Source organism: Babylonia areolata, chromosome 31 (genome assembly GCF_041734735.1).
Source record: "Babylonia areolata isolate BAREFJ2019XMU chromosome 31, ASM4173473v1, whole genome shotgun sequence".
NCBI lineage: Eukaryota > Metazoa > Mollusca > Gastropoda > Neogastropoda > Buccinidae > Babylonia > Babylonia areolata.
This window is the reverse complement of record NC_134906.1, coordinates 7,185,964-7,208,409: the sequence shown is the minus strand read 5'-3', so window position 1 is coordinate 7,208,409 and position 22,446 is coordinate 7,185,964. Positions and strand designations below refer to the sequence as shown.

Below are 22,446 nucleotides of genomic sequence, written 5' to 3'. Positions count from 1 at the left end.
CTCCTTGAGCTACTGAAACTGAAACTCAAGAGTGGATTTCTTCTTCAGAATCCACCTAGAGGACAACACTCTTGTTGCCATGGGTTCTTTTTTCAGTGCACCAAGTGCATACTGCGCACCAGACCTCTGTTTATTTTCTTATCCAAATGACTAGACCCTTAGTTTCAGTTCCAGTTTCAGTAGCTCAAGGAGGCATCACTGCATTCAGACAAATCCATACACGCTAGTATGACAGGAGTCATGATGGCTGCCGGAAAAAGAGGGCACTAGCCAGGGGGACAAAGGGGAGGTTACCTACTTCCGGGAGGTTATTGGCCGTAGTACTTTCGTTTTCTCTGCACAGGCGGATAGTAGTTTGCACAGGACAGGAATGTCAGACCCCTGCCGGAGTCTGCACTAGTTGGGTCACGGTAAAGTATGAGTAACAAGAAAGGCAAGGCCTTCAAGACTCACTTGTGATAAATTAAGTCCCCTAGCATTAATTACAGAGTAATTTCCCTTTTTATCTGCACCAAAACATTTGCAAAATAAATAAAAATTCCATGCTTAGCAAACGAAGTTCCTGTCTGAACAAAAAATGAAAATAATGTTGTGTAAGAATAAGAGGTCAAAGTGCCAAGTTTAGAGAATACAAAAAATATAACAGTAAATGCAGTTTGCATATAATTAGGCTTCTTTTTTTAATTTTTTTGTGCCCATCCCAGAGGTGCAATATTGTTTTAAACAAGATGACTGGAAAGAACTGAATTTTTCCTATTTTTATGCCAAATTTGGTGTCAACTGACAAAGTATTTGCAAAAAAAATGTCAATGTTAAAGTTTACCACGGACACACAGACACACGGACACACACACACACAGACAACTGAACACCGGGTTAAAACATAGACTCACTTTGTTTACACAAGTGAGTCAATTAAAATGACTTTTCACGTTTCATGTTTCACGTTCATCTTATGCAGGGCCCTAGAAATGTGAAAGGTCCTTTCCCTGCCCCTAAGGCTGTGAAAGGTTACAGGACCTTCAACACTGGTGGAAAGATGATGATGATGATGATGACAGCAACGACAACCATGATGCCGATGACCATGATGATGATGATGATGACAGCAACGACAACCATGATGCCGATGACCATGATTATGATGATGATGATGATGATATAGATACTTATATTGCGCCTATCCTCAGTCAGAGACCAAGCTCTAAGCGCTTTACAATCACAGAGTCATTTACACAACAAGCTGCCTACCTGTGCAGAGGCGACTGACAGCTGCTACTGGGCGCTCATCATTCGTTTCCTGTGTCATTCAGTCAGGTTTCAGTCATGCAAACACACACACACACACAGACATGTAACATTTGACATGTATGACCATTTTCTTTACCTACCCCACCAAGCAGGCAACCAGCCATACTCCGTTTTTGGGGGTGCGTATATTTGGTATGTTCTCGTTTCCATAACCCACCAAACGCTGACATGGATCACAGGGTCTTTAACGTGCGTATTTGATCTTCTGCGTGTGTGTGTGTGCAGCCATGCAAAGGGGGTTCAGGCACTGGCACTGAGGTGTGCTTCAGGTGATGACTGTACCTGTGAGGTGAGTGTGGAGCCACACCCGACACAGGTGGACGGCCAGGCCGGCGTTGTACAGCTGTTTCTCCCCGGCCAGCCCCAGCTGCTTCCCCCCACACGGCGACAACTCCTCCAGCGTCAGCGGAGCCGCGATGGACAGAGGGCTCTGCACACAATAATAACAACAACAACAATAATAATAATGCATACTTATTCAGCAGAGAAGCATCGGCCGCCCACACCTGAGATACAAAGATGTTTGCAAACGTGACATGAAGGCGCTTGAGATCAACACTGGGGAGGACCTTACAGATGACCGCAACAGATGGAGAAGCACTCTCAAAAATCAGCTATGGATTGGTGAGGACAAACTGTCAGCTGCTGCAGCAGAAAAGCGAGCTTGCAGAAAAGGGACGGCAGACAACAGACCAGCATCAGCTTACACATGTGACTGCTGCGACAGAGACCGTCTCTCTCGCATCGGTCTCTACAGTCACAGGCGACGCTGCTTGGTCCAAGCAGACAGCCCAATTAGACATTAGGTCGGATATACTCTATCCATCGTCAGCCATGACCGAAGGAGGCCAGTACTACTTATTCAGCACTTTTCTCCCTTAAAGAAAGCTCAAAGCGTTTTACAATAAACAAACACACACACACACACACACATGCAATGACTTACAAAAAGGAAGAAGAAAAAAAATAATGATTTGACGCACAAAGGCATAAAAACAGATTCATCAAAGACTACACCTGTCCCATTTCTTAATTACACACACGCACGCACACACACACACACACACACAGTCTGCATGGGCACTGAACACAACAGAGAGCTGTCAACAGCTGTAGCCATGGACAGAGGGCACTACAAACACACAACACAGAGCTGTCAACAGCTGTAGCCATGGACAGAGGGCACTACACTACAAACACAACACAGAGCTGTCAACAGCTGTAAGCATGGACAGAGGGCACTACAAACACACAACAGAGCTGTCAACAGCTGTAGCCATGGACAGAGGGCACTACAAACACACAACAGAGCTGTCAACAGCTGTAGCCATGAACAGAGGGCACTACAAACACACAACACAGAGCTGTCAACAGCTGTAGCCATGGACAGAGGGCACTACAAACACACAACAGAGCTGTCAACAGCTGTAGCCATGGACAGTGGGCACTACAAACACACAACACAGAGCTGTCAACAGCTGTAAGCATGGACAGAGGGCACTACAAACACAACACAGAGCTGTCAACAGCTGTAGCCATGGACAGAGGGCACTACAAAAAACACAACAGAGCTGTCAACAGCTGTAGCCATGGACAGTGGGCACTACAAACACACAACACAGAGCTGTCAACAGCTGTAAGCATGGACAGGGGCATTTAAAAACCCACAACACAGAGCTGTCAACAGCTGTAAGCATGGACAGAGGGCACTATAAACACAACACAGAGCTGTCAACAGCTGTAGCCATGGACAGAGGGCACTACACTACAAACACAACACAGAGCTGTCAACAGCTGTAGCCATGGACAGTGGGCACTACAAACACACAACACAGAGCTGTCAACAGCTGTAGCCATGGACAGAGGGCACTACACTACAAACACAACACAGAGCTGTCAACAGCTGTAGCCATGAACAGAGGGCACTACACTACAAACACAACACAGAGCTGTCAACAGCTGTAGCCATGGACAGAGGGCACTACAAACACACAACAGAGCTGTCAACAGCTGTAGCCATGGACAGTGGGCACTACAAACACACAACACAGAACTGTCAACAGCTGTAGCCATGAACAGAGGGCACTACAAAAACACAATACACAGAGCTGTCAACAGATGTAACCATGGACAGAGGGCACTACAAAAACACAATACACAGAGCTGTCAACAGCTGTAACCATGGACAGTGGGCACTACAAACACACAACACAGAGCTGTCAACAGCTGTAGCCATGGACAGTGGACACTACAAATACAACAAAGCTGTCAACAGCTGTAGCCATGGACAGAGGGCACTACAAACACACAACAGAGCTGTCAACAGCTGTAGCCATGGACAGAGGGCATTACAAACACAACACAGAGCTGTCAACAGCTGAAATGAAATGAAATTATGGTGCTTAGAGCCTCGCCGACCACTAAGGCCATCTCAAGGCTATCGCCGCGTCAATTACTACTACAAGGCTAAAAAAAACAACCAATTAAAACGAGTCACCACTTCAAACTTTCCACTCCAAAGTTTAAAAAAAAACTTCCATAGTTTAAAACCTTCAAATCTGGTTAAAAAGGTTCACTTCTTTTAAGAAGTCCATCAGCGCCCACGGAGGGACATCACGAAACAAAGTCTTCAAAGAAACCGCCGTGTAATGTCTGCGTCTAACGTCATGCAGATCCCAACAGTCAAGGAGCACGTGTTTCACAGTGAGAGGCTCGTCACAGGGAACGCATCGAGGGGCCTCCTCCCCCTTCAACAAGTAAGAATGAGTAAAAAAAGTGTGCCCCGTACGCAGTCTGCACAGCACAGATTCCTCCTTTCTGTTCTTCACCCCCGAAGGGAGGGTCTCCCCCAGGTCCGGACGGATCTGGAAGAGCTTGTTGTCTATCTGGGTGTTCCATTTCTCTTGCCAAAGATCTTTAACGTAAGAATTGACCTTCCGCTTCATGTCTGTATAGGGTACCAAGGATCTGGACAATTCTTTCTTTACAGCGTTCCTGGCCAGCAGGTCCGCCCTTTCGTTACCACGAATGCCAACATGTCCGGGAACCCAGGCCAACACAACCTCGTATCCTTTCTTCGTTGCGAGAGTAAAAGTTTCATAAAATTCCAGCAGTTTGGGATGAGTGATATTCCTGCAGGCGATCGCCTCCAGGGCTGATAAGGAGTCGGAAAAGATCATGAATCTCTTCTGTTTGGAAGAGAGAACCATTTTTAACCCCAGGACCAGTGCAGTCAGTTCCGCGGTGTATACCGAGCTGTCAGACAGGATGTGTTCTGTTGAGGGCCGGTCAGGAAAGGCGGGACAGAACGCAGATGCGGCGACTCCGTCCTCTGACTTGGAACCGTCAGTGAAGATGCCTTGAAAGGTGGGGAATTTGTGGCACAGTTCCGAAAAGTAGGTTCTGTAGGCCAGAGAACTGGTGGTGTCCTTACGGTACGAGGCCAGATCAAAACGGACCTCAGGTGTTGTAAAGGTCCACGGGGGGCTGTCAGGGAACTTAGAGAAATCTGAGATGCCACCGACATCCAGATCGGCATTTTCCAAGTGCGGCTGAATGCGGAGTCCGAGAGGAGGTATGCAGTTTGGGTTGTCTGTAAATTTCTTATCGAAAGGGTTGTTGAATACAGCATCGTAAGCAGGGTTTGTAGGTTCCGAAAACAATTTCAAATAATAGTTCAGGGTCAGCTTCAGTCTGCGGTTGGAAAGAGGCGGTTCCCCCGCCTCTGCATACAGGCTGTGCACAGGGGTGGTGCGGAAAGCACCCAAGCTGAGACGGAGCCCTTGGTGGTGTACAGGGTCCAACAGTTTCAGGTAGGACGGTCTGGCCGAGCCGTATACAACACTTCCATAATCCAGTTTGGACCGGACCAGGGCTCTGTAGAGGTGCAAGAGAGTCCTCTTATCAGCACCCCAGTTCGTGTGTGCCACAACTCGGATGATGTTCAGGGCTTTTAGGCAAGATATTTTCAGCTGTTTAATGTGGCTGAGAAAATTCAGCTTCTGATCGAAGACGACCCCTAGAAATCTGGCTTCCTTGACCGCCGGGATGGTGGATGTTCCCAGACGGATTTCAGGGTCCTGATAGAATTGGCGAAAATTATGAAAGTGGATGCATTCAGTTTTGGAGGACGAAAATGTGAAGCCATTCTCCTCTGCCCAACACTGGATTTTGTTGACGCAGAGCTGAAGCCGTCGCTGGATGCTGGCGTACGTGCTGCCGGTTGCATATAAAGCAAAATCATCCACGAACAGCGAGCTGTCCGATCCTTTCTGAACGGATTGAACGATGTCATTAATTTTGATGCTGAACAGAGCAGGCGACAGGATGCTCCCCTGCGGGACACCCAGCTCCTGCTCGTGAATGTCGGACAGGGTGGTGCCGACTCTCACCTGGAATTGTCTGTCTTGTAAAAAATTGTGGATAAACTGAGGCAGGTGTCCTCGGAAGCCGAACTTGTGCAAGTCGGAAAGAATACCAAATTTCCACGTGGTATCGTAAGCTTTCTCCAGGTCAAAAAATATGGCCACCACATGTTGTTTGTTGACGAAAGCATTTCTTATCGTGGTTTCCAGACGAACCAGATGGTCAACGGTAGAGCGATGCTTGCGGAAACCGCACTGTTCCTTCGCCAGAAGGCCGTCGGTCTCTAGTTTCCACATCAGTCTACCGTTGACCATCTTCTCCATCAGTTTGCAGACGCAGCTGGTCAGTGCAATTGGGCGGTAGTTGGAGGGGTTCGAGGGGTCTTTTCCCGGTTTCGGCAGCGGGATTATGAGGGCTTTCCGCCAGGAGGGTGGAAAGAAGCCTGTGACCCAGATGTGGTTATAAACTTTAAGCAGGGTGTCCAGACAGGTTTGGGGAAGGTGCTTTAGGAGTTTATAATGGACTTCGTCCATTCCTGGACAGGAATCCGTACAGGTCTGAAGGGCAGATTTAAGTTCGTTCATTGTGAAAGGAAGGTTGTAATTCTCTGTGTTGTCGGAAAAGAAGTTACATGGTGTTTTTTCTGACAGGTTTTTGGTTTTAAGAAAGCGAGCAGATTTGTTAGCAGATCTCGAGTTCTGTTCTATTGTGGAGGCAAGCAAATTGGCAACTGCTTTCTTCTCTGTGACCAGAGCGTCTGAAAGTTTAAGATGGTGGAAGGTCGGGCATGCGTTTTTGCCCTTAATTCTTTTTAAAACCCTCCACACTTTCTTCTTGGGTGTGTTGGAGGTTAAGGAAGAGCAGAAATCTCTCCAAGACTTCCTCTGGCTCTTTTTAAAAACATACCTGGCTTTCGCCCTCAGCTGTTGATGGGTTCGAACGCTATCGGACTCCGGTCTCCGAAAGACGCGTCGCTGCGCTCTCTTCCGAGACTTGCGGGCCTCCCGACATTCCGCGTTGAACCAGGGCGTTCTAGGGACCCGAGGCTTGGAGGTAGACGATGGGACTGCTGCTTTGGCGCAATCTAAAACGATCCGAGTCAGAGCATCAGCAGGGTCCTTGCTTTTCAATACTGTTTCTTCCTGCAGCTCAGCTCTTATCTTGGTGGTAAAAAAACTCCAGTCTGCTTTGTCGTAGTACAGGCGGTCAGGCAGAGAGTCACCTTCTCCATCTGTGGGGCGGAGGATGACAGGAAAGTGGTCACTCCCGTGCAGATCGTCGTGCACTTTCCACTCGTAGTCCAGGACCAACGATGGATCGCAGACCGACAGATCTAAACACGAGAGCTTTCCAGAGGACAGATGCAGGTAAGTGGGAGACTTGTCGTTAAGACAACACAAGTCCATGTCAGAGAGAAGGTTTTCTAAGAGAAGACCTCGGGCTGATGTCATCTCACTTCCCCAGAGCGGGGAGTGTCCGTTGAAGTCGCCCAACAGTAAAAACGGACGTGGGAGCTGGTCGACCAGGTTCATGAGGTCCTGCCTCAGAACACGGACGGAAGGGGGAAGGTAGAGAGAGCAGACAGTGATGGTTTTCTCGAGCGTGACTCTGACTGCCACCGCCTGTAAAGGGGTGCTTAAAAGAACTGTACTGTATAAAAGGGACTTTCGAATAAAAAGAGCGACACCTCCCGTCAACCCCTCTTGCTTCGGTTGAGCGGGTTTAAAAACGGAGTTAAAACCAGAGAGAGATAAAACCTTGCCATCTCTTTGCAGAGTCTCCTGCAGTGCCAGCACTGAAGGTTTCAAAGCACGACAAAGCAGCTGGAGTTCCTGGAAGTTGGCATAGAATCCCCGGATATTCCAGTGGATCACTGCCATTAAAAAGGTTGTTTTTAAAAAAAAATAAAGCAGCAGCCTATTCCATCGCTACCCCCTGCTCCTCCACTTGCGGTGGCTCAAGGTCCGCCAGGATGGAATATTTGTTCTTTGACATAAATTTTTCGGGTTCAGACCGGGTCGGAATATCCACCACCTCGGCCCCTCCCGATCCCGCCGTGGCCGCAGCCCTCCCCTCCTTGAGTTTTGGAGGTGCGGGGGGCTTCCGGCCACTTCCGCCAGCCCGAGGGCCAGGCAGACGAGAGGCGGGGCGAGGGGGCCCGGGGGGTGGGGTGGGGCGGGAGGCGGACAACGTGCCTCCACCCGAGGCTTTTCTCTCCCGCCCAGCAGCCCCTGAGGACTGCCGCGCAGGATGGGAAGGGGTGGACACAGCGCCTCCACCCAAGGCCGACGGTTCCGACGAGGCGGTTAAGTCGTCCGTCTGCGTTCCTGTGGACGTCATCTGGACTGCGACGTCCACCGTCCCGGATCTGACGACAGAGGCATACGACATCCTAGGCGACGCGGCCTCCACCTGTTTCCTTGCCTCAAAGAAGGAAATTTTCTGTTCTGTCTTGACTTTCTGAATTTGTTTTTCTTTCTTCCAGGCGGGGCAGTCCTTCGATGAGGACGGGTGGCCACCTCCGCAGTTCGCACACAGGGCTGCACTGACGCAATCGCCCTGGTGCGCCGCCTTCGAACAGGTGCCACACGCCTCTTCCTCCTTACATCTGTCTCTCACGTGTCCGAATTTCTGACACTTAAAGCATCTCAGAGGGGACGGTACGTACAGGCTGACATTAACTAGCAGGTATCCGACCCGAATGTCCTTGGGGACATCCGGGCAGCAGAAGGTGAGGAAGAAAGTGTTGGTCGGGACTCTGTCCGACCCCTTCCTCACCGTCACCCTGTACACATCGGTCACTCCCTGAGAGGACAGTTCGCTCTTGATCTCGGCCTCAGACACACCTTTCAACTCCGGGCATCTGATGACTCCCTTAGAGCAGTTGAGACCTTTGTGAGGGGAAATCTTCACCGCCCTATCCACGAAAGTGGTCGCCTTCAGAAGGAGCTGTGTCTGTCTTTTGGATTCTGTCTGTACTAAAAACGCTCCGCTCCTCAGCCTCTTGATGGATCTGAGCGATCCTGCCAGGCACTGAAAGCCCTTCTGGACAGCGAAGGGGCTGAGAGCTGACAAGGGCTTGTCGTCATCAGCGCCCTCCATCACTAGCCATGATGGCCAAAAACCAGAGGTCTCGACGACCTCCGACTCAGAGTCTGAGTCGTCCGTTCCCTGTCGTCGTCTTTTTCCGAGTTTGGGGGGGTGTATTTGTTTAGGATTCATGTTGAAAGAAAAATGTGAATTCATCCCTCCCTTACCCACCCACCATGGGGTCCAACTTAGGGGCCAGGGTCAAGGGAACACCAGCTTGACCCCTTCCAGGTTTCGGGAGGGATATACAACCAGCAGCCCAGCTCCAACGTGCTCCCCCCCGATCATGCCCAGCTCCCGGGGACAGAGAGCCGAGCACTACGGGGGTTACCTTCGTCAGCCACTAAACTGCCAGTCTTGACCCAGCCCCACGAAGGGGTAGCCGATTGACACACACGGGCCAATGTGTGCCGCCTGTCTTAGGAGAGGTCCGAGCCAAAGGGATGTGTTGAGAGCAGCGTGCTCTCTCAATCCCCAGGATCTCATTCCCCTCCATCACAGGTCGCGCCGCACGGCAAACACGGCGGGCCTAAAGGAGGCCGCAGAGAAAAAAGAATGTGGAAAAGAAGGCTTGATGGGGAGCTGAGGACAGAAAAGAGGCGGTAAAAAGAAGAACAAAGAATAGCGAAAGGGACAGTGGGTCACGTTTAGTTTGGGCCTCACTCACGACCTGTTCGGCATGGGAAGCCCTATCAGGGGCATCAGTACAAAACCACCACTTATTCAGCCCTAACAGCTACGATGGCTATGTAGGCTGTCAATTAAGACCTGGGACCAGAGCACCAAACCCCAAGAAGCACTGATGCCCCCGCCGACATAGCTCGCTCGATCACTGGCCACTAAGCCTCCCGACCACGACAAGGTAGTGACCCTCCCGGGAGTGGGTCAGGAGAACACCAGCCTGACCCCCTCCAGGTTTCGGGAGGCTGTCAACAGCTGTAGCCATGGACAGAGGGCACTACACTACAAACACAACACAGAGCTGTCAACAGCTGTAGCCATGGACAGAGGGCACTACAAACACACAACACAGAGCTGTCAACAGCTGTAACCATGGACAGAGGGCACTACAAACACACTACACAGAGCTGTCAACAGCTGTAGCCATGGACAGAGGGCACTACAAACACACTACACAGAGCTGTCAACAACTGTAGCCATGGACAGAGGGCACTATAAACACAACACAGAACTGTCAACAGCTGTAGCCATGGACAGTGGGCACTACAAACACAACACACAGCTGTCAACAGCTGTAGTCATGGACAGAGGGTACTACAAACACACAACAGAGCTGTCAACAGCTGTAACCATGGACAGAGGGTACTACAAACACACAACACAGAACTGTCAACAGCTGTAACCATGGACAGAGGGCACTACAAACACACAACACAGAGCTGTCAACAGCTGTAGCCATGGACTGAGGGCACTACAAACACACAACACAGAACTGTCAACAGCTGTAACCATGGACAGAGGGCACTACAAATACACAACACAGAACTGTCAACAGCTGTAGCCATGGACTGAGGGCACTACAAACACAACACAGAGCTGTCAACAGCTGTAACCATGGACACACACACACACACACACACACATATCAGTATTCAAAAGAACTCAGAACATACCTCAATCTCAAGAGAGCGGTTCAAGATCACTTGCATAGCGGAGTCGGGCTGAGTAACCGTTATGGCAGGTGCCCCTTTCTGCAGCAAACAAACAAAAAGTTTTCTCTCTCTTTTTTTTTCCCTTTCTTTTGCCCATCATCTGTACCATTTCAGTAGCATTACTCCCATACCGCTCATTCTGAGTCCCCATCCCCACCCTCTCCCCCAAATCAACACCACACCCGGGTTTGTCTGTGAAAGTCCCAGCGTCGGCAGTCCACAGGGAACCATCGATGTTAGGTCGCCAGGAGGCCACACACCAAAGGAGACCCTGCACTGCTGCTGAGTCACTTCAGTGGTGTTCAGCAGTACCTATTCTGATTTAAAGTACTTAGGACACAACCTACTAAGCTCCCCCTATTGACGGCAATACGGGCTTAGTCAAGGAGTCAGACTAAGTGAATGTTTCCCCCAGAAAGGAGACCGGCAACACGCCCCTCCAACAACAGTCCCCCATGAGTCTGTGACACTGAAGACCTTGACAAGACTCACCCCAAGCATCATCTGTTGCCAGCATTGATGGCCTAGAGGTAACGCGTCCGCCTAGGAAGCGAGAGAATCTGAGCGCGGCGCTGGTTCAAATCACGGCTCGGCCGCCCGATATTTTCTCCCCATCCACTAGACCTTGAGTGGTGGTCTGGACGCTAGTCATTCGGATGAGACGATAAACCGAGGTCCCGTGTGCAGCATGCACTTAGCGCACGTAAAAGAACCCACGGCAACAAAAGGGTTGTTCCTGGCAAAATTCTGTAGAAAAATCCACTTCGATAGGAAAAACAACTCAAACTGCACGCAGGAAAAAAAAAAAAAAAAAAAAAGGGTGGTGCTGTAGTATAGCGACGCGCTCTCCCTGGGGAGAGCAGCCCGAATTTCACACAGAGAAATCTGTTGTGATAAAAAGAAATACAAATACAAATCTGTTGCATCACTATCTAACTATTCCATGCGATGGCAATGACTTATTTCTGTTGCATCACTATATTAAACCATTCCATAGGATAGGCAATGACTGATTTCACCCACCTTAACATGCCAACCTTTGGCATCCATCCATCTTAAAGATGAATACCTTTGGTGTCCACCTACCTTGAAGATGCCAACCTTTGGCGTCCACCCACTTAAAACATGCACACTTTTCCACATGCTAACCTCTTGTGTCCATCCACCTTAAACATGCCAACCTTTCGTGTCCACCAACCTTGAACATGCCAACCTTTGGCGTCCATCCACCCTGAACATGCCAACCTTTGGTGTCCACCCACCTTAAACATGCCTACCTTTGGTGTCCACCCACCTTAAACATGCCAACCTTTGGTGTCCACCCACCTTAAACATGCCAACCTTTGGCGTCGTTCCACCTTGAACATGCCAATCTTTGGTGTCCGTTCACCTTAAACATGCCAACCTTTGGTGTCCACCTACCTTGAAGATGCCAACCTTTGGCGTCCACCCACTTAAAACATGCACACTTTTCCACATGCTAACCTCTTGCGTCCGCTCACCTTAAACATGCCAACCTTTGGTGTCCACCCACCTTAAACATGCCTACCTTTGGTGTCCACCCACCTTAAACATGCCAACCTTTGGTGTCCACCCATGCCAACCTTTGGTGTCCACCCACCTTAAACATGCCAACCTTTGGTGTCCACCCACCTTAAACATGCCAACCTTTGGTGTCCGTTCACCTTAAACATGCCAACCTTTGGTGTCCACCCACCTTAAACATGCCAACCTTTGGCGTCCATCCACCTTAAACATGCCAACCTTTGGTGTCCGTTCACCTTAAACATGCCAACCTCTGGTGTCCACCCACCTTAAACATGCCAACCTTTGGTGTCCACCCACCTTGAAGATGCCAAACCTCTGGTGTCCACCCACCTTAAAGATGCCAGCCTTATGCCAGGCGATGTCCTGCAGCGTGTTGCCCAGCAGGTTTGTGTGGTCCAGGTCCAGGGAGGTAACCCCACACACCACAGGGGAGCGAACCAGGTTGGTGCTGTCGTACTGACCGCCGATGCCCACCTCTAGCACCGCTACGTCCACCCCCTCCCTCACGAAGACGTACAGCGCCATCACCGTCAGGAAGCTGAAGTAGGGTGGCATGCCACTCTCATGCTCATCCTGGGCAGACAGATAACCCACACTGGTCCTTCAATATATATATATATTTTTTAATGCATTTGAAAAACATAAAAACTCCAGATTCAAGACTGGTTTATGGTCCAGACACACATTCCACTTTCAAGGAGGTATATGTACACGGGTACAAAGCTACAGAGGTACAGAAATTCATAGAACATTCATTCATTAAAAAGAGAGAGAGTGTGGGCGGAGAGAGAGAGGGGAGGGGGGGAGATAGTTAAGGACACACTTTATTTTTATTTGTAGTTTTTTTTATGTAGGTGTGTTAGAATGATTTCTTTCTTTCTTTCTTTCTTTCTTTCTTTCTTCTTCTTTACTTTCTTTCATTTTCCTCATTCATTTAGTCTTTTGTTTATTTATTTGTTGTTTTTTTTTCTTCTTACTGCCTTTTTTTTTCTTTTTGTTGTTTGTTCTGTTTGTTGTTTTTCTGTGTGTGTTTTTTGTTTTACCTTAATTTCTTTTGTCATCCATTCATTTCTTTGCCCACTTCAGATTCAGATCAATCCAAACGATCATGACAAAAAGGGACAATACTACTTTTAAAAATATCTTTAACACTGAACACAATGTCAATGTTCACAAGATATACAACCCCAACAGATCATGAGACAAAGGGACAAAACTGCTTCAAAACTATATCGTAAAACTGTAAAGTTCACTCCCCTTTACTAACATTACACTGATTATAACAAACTGATTATAAGCAACTTCTAATTAACAACACTGAAATTCTTTACTACTACTGATAATAATCTTAATTCTACTGCACAATTTTCAACTCTGTTACATGCTTAATTTCCAACTGTGCTACAAGTGTGTGATGCACTGTGTTGTGTCAAGCAGTTCCAAGTGTTGACTTCCAGGCAATAGCCTTCATTTTCTAAGGAGGAACAGGGTACCTGTAACACTGTTTTACAAGTTTACATGAACAGGAGTGTGATTTCTGACTTTCGTCATTTGCACCACCAATAAAATGCTAAACATCTTAAAAAAAAAAAAAAAAAAAAAAACTTGAAAAAAGCAAATATGCCTACCCTAAACCCCCACCAACAGACAGTCAGTCAAACACCCTCTGCCCTCCTCCAAAAATAACACCAAAAAAAAAAAAAAAAAAAAAAACGCAAAAAAACAAACAATTCCAAACTACATCAATAATCCCGATCACATGACATTCATGTTCCCAAGTGCTGGGAGAGTGACCTACCTTACTGGCCTGCAGCTGGTTGAACACATCCCAGAAGCTCCGGCTGAACAGATCACGGTCGATCGGTCGTCCATTAATGCGAATCCGCTCACGAACCTCAATCAGATGCGGAGAACTGCACCAACAGTAGCACATGACAGGGCTTTTGTAGTATTCAAAACATTGGGGGTCCCAGGCACTGTGTAAGTTTACTTTTTTTTTTTTTTTCTTTTTATCACAACAGATTTCTCTGTGTGAAATTCGGGCTGCTCTCCCCAGGGAGAGAGCGTCGGTATACTACAGCGCCAAGAATTTTTTTGTATTTTTCCTGCGTGCAGTTTTATTTGTTTTTCCTACTGACGTGGATTTTTCTACAGAATTTTGCCAGGAACAACCCTTTTGTTGCCGTGGGTTCTTTTATGTGCGCTAAGTGCGTGCTGCACACGGGACCTTGGTTTATCGTCTCATCCGAATGACTAGCGTTCAGACCACCACTCAAGGTCTAGTGAAGGGGGAGAAAATATTGGCGGCTGAGCCGTGATTTGAACCAGCGCGCTCAGATTCTCTCGCTTCCTAGGCAGACGCGTTACCTCTAGGCCATCACTCCACTAAAAAAAAGTTGTAATCACAACTGAATCCGTACATATGAAGGCCTGAATACTTTCCAGTCATAATCGTCAAGGTTTCTGGCCCAAAGAAACAGATACGTGAAACAACTCTTCTTCACAGATTAAGATCTAAGTGCCAGGCTGAAGCTCCCACAAAAGATTTTCACCCTTTGTTCTAGAAATTTTTGCAAGGTCCCAGTGAGCCACTTGATGAATATGCAGTCCTTTTCATTTTCAAAGGGTCAGGGACGCACATTTCTGCGTTATCAGAAGCAGTGAATGTACGTTTCCGCGCTATCAGAAGCAGTGACTATTTCTCTCAGGGACGCAGTGGTAAGAACAGGGAGAGCTAGACAACACAAGGTCTTCAGATAAGAAGCCCCCTTCCGTCAAGTGTTTTTGCACTGAACTTCTTGCACACGAAGCTAAGGGCCAGAGGGAGTTAAGGGCCAAAACACTCGACTGAGGGGGGCTTCTTCTCTGAAGACTTATTTCCCTCAGTGAAGCAAATTTCTGCATTATTATCAGAAGCAGTGACAGAAAAAGCAGAATGCCATTTCCCTAAATGATCCCTCTTTCTTCTTCTTCTGTGTTCGTGGGCTTCAACTCCCACGTTCACTCGTATGTACGCGAGTGGGCTTTTACGTGTATGACTGTTTTTACCCCGCCATGTAGGCAGCCATACTCTGTTTTCGGGGGTGTGCATGCTGGGTATGTTCTTGTTTCCATAACCCACCAAACGCTGACATGGATTACAGGATCTTTAATATGCGTATTTGATCTTATGCTTGCGCATACACACGAAGGGGGTTCAGGCACTGGCAGGTCTGCACATATGTTGACCCGGGAGATCGTAAAAATCTCCACCCTTTACCCACCAGGCGCCGTCACCGTGATTCGAACACGAGACCCTCAGATCGAAAGTCCAACGCTTTAACCATTCGGCTATGGCGCCCGTCATATCCCTCTTTCCAAATACATCATCAGCATCAACGTTTCTGTGACTGCCACCTGTTGCACCATTCTCCACTCCCAAAGGACTTGCTCCAAACATAACCAGCCAACCCACCACAATGCTTTCTGAAGATTTTTCATTAAAAAACACACAAAAAAAGTGTGATAAAGCATCAACAGAACACAGACTTGCTTTCAAAGCTGCCAAATTAAAATAATCATTGATGACAATACATTCACAAGATTTCCCAACAGAAGAATAACCGTTTTACTGGAAACTGGTCCATTAATCATCTAGAGAGTCAAATGAGAAAGAACGAAGTGTTAATTCTGTCCCTCAAAACATATTCTGAATAAAGCGATTTGGGTTGCCAGCAAACCAGCCCAGAGCAAATGTCCATTGACATTTTGGATATCATGCAACACCTCAGTCATAATGCACCTTGGGACAGGTGCAACAGGTTAACGGCTGAAGAGTTGGACTGAGAGTCCTGGGTCCGAATCTCTGTCATGGAGCCTGGTGGGTTAAGGGTGGAGATTGTTCCAAACTCCCGTGTCAACAGATATACGCTTTCAAGTGTACACACATGCAGAAGATCGAATGCTCATGCTAAAGATCCAAAAATCCATGTCAGTGACTGGTGGGTCACGGGAACAAGAACATACCCAGTTGTCACACCTCCCCCACAAAACAAAAGTATGGCTGCCTACATGGCGGGATAAAAAGCCCAGGAAGACAGAGAACAAAGCACATTGGACGCTGGTTATCTGACCTGAAAATGCCGGTCTTGTAGCCGTACTGCCGCAGGATGCTTTCAGTGAAGGCACAGGTGGACCCTTTTCCCTTGGTGCCCGTCACATGAATCACCGACAGCTTGTCCACATCGTCCAGCTGACACACACATGACACATTGTCCACATCGTCCAGCTGACACACACATGACACACTGTCCACATCGTCCAGCTGACACACGCAAGACATTGTCCACATAGTCCAGCTGACACAGACATGACACATTGTCCACACTGTCCAGCTGACACACACATGACAAACTGTCCACATCGTCCAGCTGACACACACATGACACATTGTCCACATCGTCCAGCTGACACACACAAGACACATTGTCCACATCATCCAGCTGACACACACATGACAAATTGTCCACATCGTCCAGCTGACACACACATGACAAACTGTCCACATCGTCCAGCTGACACACACATGACACATTGTCCACATCGTCCAGCTGACACACACAAGACACATTGTCCACATCGTCCAGCTGACACAGACATGACACATTGTCCACATCGTCCAGCTGACACAGACATGATGTGTAATCTATGTCAGTGTTGGAGAATGGAAACACGACGCTGTAATCTATGTCGGAGAATGGAAACATGACGCTGTAATCTATGTCAGTGTTGGAGAATGGAAACACGACGCTGTAATCTATGTCCGTGTTGGAGAATGGAAACATGACGCTGTAATCTATGTCAGTGTTGGAGAATGGAAACACGACGCTGTAATCTATGTCGGTGTTGGAGAATGGAAACATGACGCTGTAATCTATGTCAGTGTTGGTGAATGGAAACACGACACTGTAATCTATGTCGGAGAATGGAAACATGATGCTGTAATCTATGTCGGAGAATGGAAACACGACGCTGTAATCTATGTCCGTGTTGGAGAATGGAAACATGACGCTGTAATCTATGTCAGTGTTGGAGAATGGAAACATGATGCTGTAATCTATGTCAGTGCTGGAGAATGGAAACACGACGCTGTAATCTATGTCAGTGTTGGAGAATGGAAACACGACGCTGTAATCTATGTCAGTGTTGGAGAATGGAAACACGACGCTGTAATCTATGTCAGTGTTGGAGAATGGAAACACGACGCTGTAATCTATGTCAGTGTTGGAGAAAGGAAACATGATGCTGTAATCTATGTCAGTGTTTGCTGGAGAAAGGAAACGTGATGCTGTGGACTACGGACATGGGGACTGCGATAGATGAACACAGGTGTAGCCATGTATGGGGGATTCGGAATGAAAGGCGTGGGAGTAATGCCATTTAAAAGGTTCAGATGATGGGGCAGCAAAAACTAAAAAAACAGACTTCATTGTATTGTATTGTATTGCATTGCATTACTCTTTTTGTCACCACAGATTTCCCTGTATGAAATTCAGGCTGCTGTGCCCAGGGAGAGCAAGTGGCTACAATGAGAGCACCACCCGTTATTTTTTTTCATTTTTTTTCCCTGCCTGAGATTTTATTTGTTTTCCTGTCGAAGTGGGCTTTTCTACAGAATTTTGCCTGGGACAACCCTTTTGTTGGTGTGGGTTCTTTCACGTGCGCCAAGTGCATGCTGCACACAGGACTTCGGTTTATCGTCACATCCGAATGACTAGCGTCCAGACCATTACTCAAGGCTAAATGGAGGGGAAAAAAATACTGGGAAGTGTGGGGTTTGACCCCATGCGCTCAGATTCTCTCGCTTCCTGGGTGGACGCGTTAACTTCTAGGCCAACGCTCCACTGTGTGACTTACCGAGATCCCCACCCGCTGCAGGTAGTTGATCATGTTGGGGATGTTGTGCTTCCTCGACTCGTTCCGGTGCTGCAGCGACCTCCTGATGGTCTCCGCGTTCGACTGCAAGGAGTTCAGCGCCACCACCGCCTCCTGGGACACAGCAAAGATGTAACGAGCTGGTCAACACATACTGTGACTTCATGATGATGTATGTACAAAAACTATCCTGTAAACAAGCGTCTGGTGATGCTGTTTGTTTGTTTCTTTTCTTTTTTTTTTCTTTCTTTTTTTTTTAAACACTGCTTTGGAAGAACTTTTTTAAGAAGAGAAAGGAAAAAGAAACTAATAATAAATAAAAAAAATCAGTGATTCAATGAAAAATCATTTCTGAGAACTATTAACGGTTCTGTTAAATAATAATTCCAATTTTTTTTCCCGTTTTTACTGTTATTTTTTCTTCCTTTTATTTTATTGCTGTTTTTTTAAACTGCTGCACAAACAGACCTGCATTATTGTGCTGTTCAGAATTGTATTGATTTAATCATGTTCAGAATTTCACACACGCAACAGTGACAGGCCCAGAATGTTAAATTATCCTGGTCATTATCTGTGTACATCAAGACGAATTAAACACCTGCATTCCTCTCTCTCTCTCTCCCTCCCTGCCTCCCTCTCTCTCTCTCGCTGTCTCTCTCCGTCTCTCTCAGTAAGTCAGTCTTTATCTCCCTCCAACTCAATACCTCTTTACCAGTCAACATTTCTTTCTCTCTCTTCAAATCTCACAAACACACACAGACAATGACAAAGGAAGAGTGAGAGACAGACAGACAGACAGCCACCAAGAGAAAGACAAAGAGACACAGAAAGAGACAGACCAAAAGAGAGAGAGAAAAAAACAACAAGCAGAGTGTATCTGAGGTCTGCAATCACCACATCATTCAGTCACAACACCACTGACCCCCTGAGTGCCAGGAAGAAAAGAAAAAACCAAACAAAGCGAAGTTTCCTGCCATAAATCAAAATCCAGAATAAACACCCTTCTTCTTCGTATTCTTCTTCATTTTGTATTTGTATTTTGTATTTGTATTTCTTTTTATCACAACAGATTTCTCTGTGTGAAATTCGGGCTGCTCTCCCCAGGGAGAGCGCGTCGCTACACTACAGCGCCACCCTTTTTTCTTTTTTTTTTCCCTGCGTGCAGTTTTATTTGTTTTTCCTATCGAAGTGGATTTTTCTACAGAATTTTGCCAGGAACAACCCTTTTGTTGCCGTGGGTTCTTTTACGTGCGCTAAGTGCATGCTGCACACGGGACCTCGGTTTATCGTCTCATCCGAATGACTAGCGTCCAGACCACCACTCAAGGTCTAGAGGAGGGGGAGAAAATATCGGCGGCTGAGCCGTGATTCGAACCAGCGCGCTCAGATTCTCTTGCTTCCGAGGCGGACGCGTTACCTCTAGGCCATCACTCCATGGGCAGCAACTCCCATGCTCACTTGTATACATGTACACGAGTGGGCTTTTATGTGTATGACCCTTTTTAACCCCGCCATGTGGGCAGCCTTACTCCGTTTTCAGGGGTAAATAAACATCCCAAAACAGAAAATGGTCCGGAGACCACTCTTGATCAAAAAGATTGAATTGTCAGCCTTCTGGAGTTGTTTCCCTTCATTTCATGATTTTATCAGTGACATTACTATTTGCACATGTGTATATAATTATGGCACTCATGGGGTCAATAATAATTATTTTAAAAAAATAATAATAAAAAAATAAAAATAAAAAAACCCAGCAGTGACAGCATAAATCTACATAACCAAATGAAAATGAAAATCAATCAATCTTCTTCTTCTTCTGCGTTCGTGGGCTGCAACTCCCACGTTCACTTGCATGTACACAAGTGGGTTTTTACGTGTATGACCATTTTTACCCCGCCATGTAGGCAGCCATACTCCGCTTTTGGGGGTGTGCATGCTGGGTATGTTCTTGTTTCCATAACCCACCGAACGCTGACATGGATTACAGGATCTTTAACGTGCGTATTTGATCTTCTGCATGCATTTACACACGAAGGGGGTTCAGGCACTAGCAGGTCCGCACATATGTTGACCTGGGAGATCGGAAAAATCTCCACCCTTTACCCACCAGGCCGTCACCGTGATTTGAACCCGGGACCCTCAAATTGACAGTCCAACGCTTTAACCACTCGGCTATTGCGCCCGTCATCAATCAATCAAAAACACTTTATTAATCCACATGGAAATTAAGCTGTGCAATCACAGGCTCGTTGCGTTGTAGAGACTAGCATAAAATCATCATGCGCAACACAAGAGATTAAAACTAGTCAAATAAGAATTCCCAATAGCTGACGATAGACTATCCGCCCCCCCCCCCCCCCTTCCCACCCCTCCCCCCATGTCCGCACACACACATACTCATGTTAAGTCAATAGGGTATTGCACAACAATATTATTTACAAATGAAAACATAAAACAAAAAAAGGGTATATAGTACTAAAAATGACATGCGCGCACGCATGCACGCACGCACACACACACACACAAAATGAAAAGGACATAGCTTACGACCCAGTCAGCCTGAGAAGACAAAGGACAGTTTTCAAAACAAGGACGGAACTGAAAAGAAAGAAACCAACCATCTGTTGAGACAACAGTCTGTTCTGACTAGACAAGTCCATTCTCTTCTCCCGCCACCATGCCAACGCCTTCATAATTATAGTAGTTAAATAATAATAATAATAATAATAATAATAACAACAACAACAATAAAACAATAATTAAGTATTCATTACAGTACTACTAGTAATAATGATGATAATGATGATGATGAGACTACTTCTACTACTACTAGTACTGATAAGAATAATAATAATAATTATTATTATTATTATTATTATACATCAATAATAGCAGCAGCAGTAGCAGCAGCAGTAGTAGTAGTAATAATAATAATAATAATAATAATATGATAATTATATGACAACATACACCTACAGTATAGCACCATTTCTCTCAAACACAAAGAGCTCAGGGTGCTTTACAAAAAAAAAAAAAAAAGAAAAAGAAAAAAAGGTTACAAATTAACATGAACCGCTTATGATCATTCTCTCTTTCTCTCTCCCCCACTCTGTGTCCTTTATGCAGGGAATCCAGAGAGGATGAAGTCCATTTTGTTTTGAAATGTCCTGTCCTTAATGACCTACAAATCCAGCTCATTCCTAAAAAAATATTATGTACATCCGTGTACGTTTCGACTGTGTTTACTGATGTCATCGGTGGACGAAAACACTATACGTAGTTTTGCTTTGTTTCTCTATAAAGCATTTCATTTAAGAGAGACATTTATATCCTAGTTTTATTGGAGCTTGTTATGGGATATGCTGCACTGTTTGCATTAACAATTGCAATGACACATACGAAAACAAAATTTTGTTGTTGCCCCCTGTTCATATGGGGCTATGGCCTTGACTGAATAAACCATCTTGATTCTTGAATCTCTCCCCCACTCCCCGCTCCCTCCCCCCTCCTCATTCCTGACAGTGAAGCTGGCAGGCCTCCAGAAACTTGTAGGAAACTGACTGCTTGCAGACAGGTTCTGAAAAGATGAGTTTTTAGTGATGACCAAAGGGCCGAGACAGCGTCAGAACCGATATGAAATAGAAGGTTACTCCAAGCATCAGGAGCAGTAAAGGGAACAGAGCGCTCGCCGTAGAGTCTGGTATTTCTTCTTCCTCTTTGTTCGTGGGCTGTGACTCCTCCGTTCACTCGTATGTACACAAGTGGGCTTTTACGCATATGACTGCTTTTACCCCACTGTGAAGGCAGCTATACTCCATTTTCGGGGGTGTGCATGCTGGGTATGTTCTTGCTTCCATAACCCACTGAAAACTGACATGGATTACAGGATCTTTATTGTGCGTATTTGATCTTCTGCTTGTGCATACATGCGAAGGGGGTTCAGGCACAAGCATGTCTACACATATGTTGACCAGGGAGATCGCAAAAATCAGCACCCTTTACCTACCAGGCACCTTTACCACGACTGGAACCTGGAACCCTCGGATTGAAAGTCCAATGTTTTAATCACTCGGCTATTGCATCCATCGGTTCTTGTATTGACATAGGGAATTTCCTGAAGGTGGTGGTGTGTGTCCATCGATATCGATGATGACCATCGCTGTCATCCAGCTGGGGGATGGGGGTAGGGTGGTGGTGGTGGTGGGGGGGGCGGGGGGGGGGGATGCTCATGAATCTATCTGTGAGTGCGCAGATGGCTGAATAGTCCAATCTGCGCATGAAATGTTCGCTGACAGTTGGGGCAAAGACAGGCATATCATTGTCAGGTAGCTTGTTTACCCGTGACTTTCTGGCCTGCCTCTTCTGAACAGCTGCAGCAGTCCTGTTGGCCTCGCACAACTTGGCACCTTTGTGCACAGCAGCGCGCCATTTGTCACGGTCCACTGCAGATTCCTCCCAGGAGTCAGGGTTGATATCATACGCTTTCAGAGAGACTTTCAGAGTATCTCTCCCCTTGTTGCAGCTCGCCATAGAAGAGCCTTTTGGG

General features: G+C 46.9%; 1 protein-coding gene across 2 annotated transcripts in view; it reads right to left on the bottom strand.

Annotated features, from left to right (window-relative positions):
- Positions 1-22,446, bottom strand: part of LOC143276187 (folylpolyglutamate synthase, mitochondrial-like) — a 55,792-nt gene that overhangs the window by 22,931 nt on the left and 10,415 nt on the right. Inside the window, exons 2-8 of one of the 2 annotated variants that reach the window (XM_076580627.1) lie at positions 20,448-20,498; positions 17,883-18,014; positions 16,100-16,218; positions 13,786-13,900; positions 12,318-12,560; positions 10,401-10,478; positions 1,594-1,741 (exon numbers count right to left, since the gene is read on the bottom strand). In XM_076580627.1, coding sequence (XP_076436742.1) covers positions 1,594-1,741; positions 10,401-10,478; positions 12,318-12,560; positions 13,786-13,900; positions 16,100-16,218; positions 17,883-18,014; positions 20,448-20,498 — 886 coding nt within the window. The remainder of the gene's footprint in view (positions 1-1,593; positions 1,742-10,400; positions 10,479-12,317; positions 12,561-13,785; positions 13,901-16,099; positions 16,219-17,882; positions 18,015-20,447; positions 20,499-22,446) is intronic. The other variant, XM_076580628.1, reaches the window with a different exon arrangement.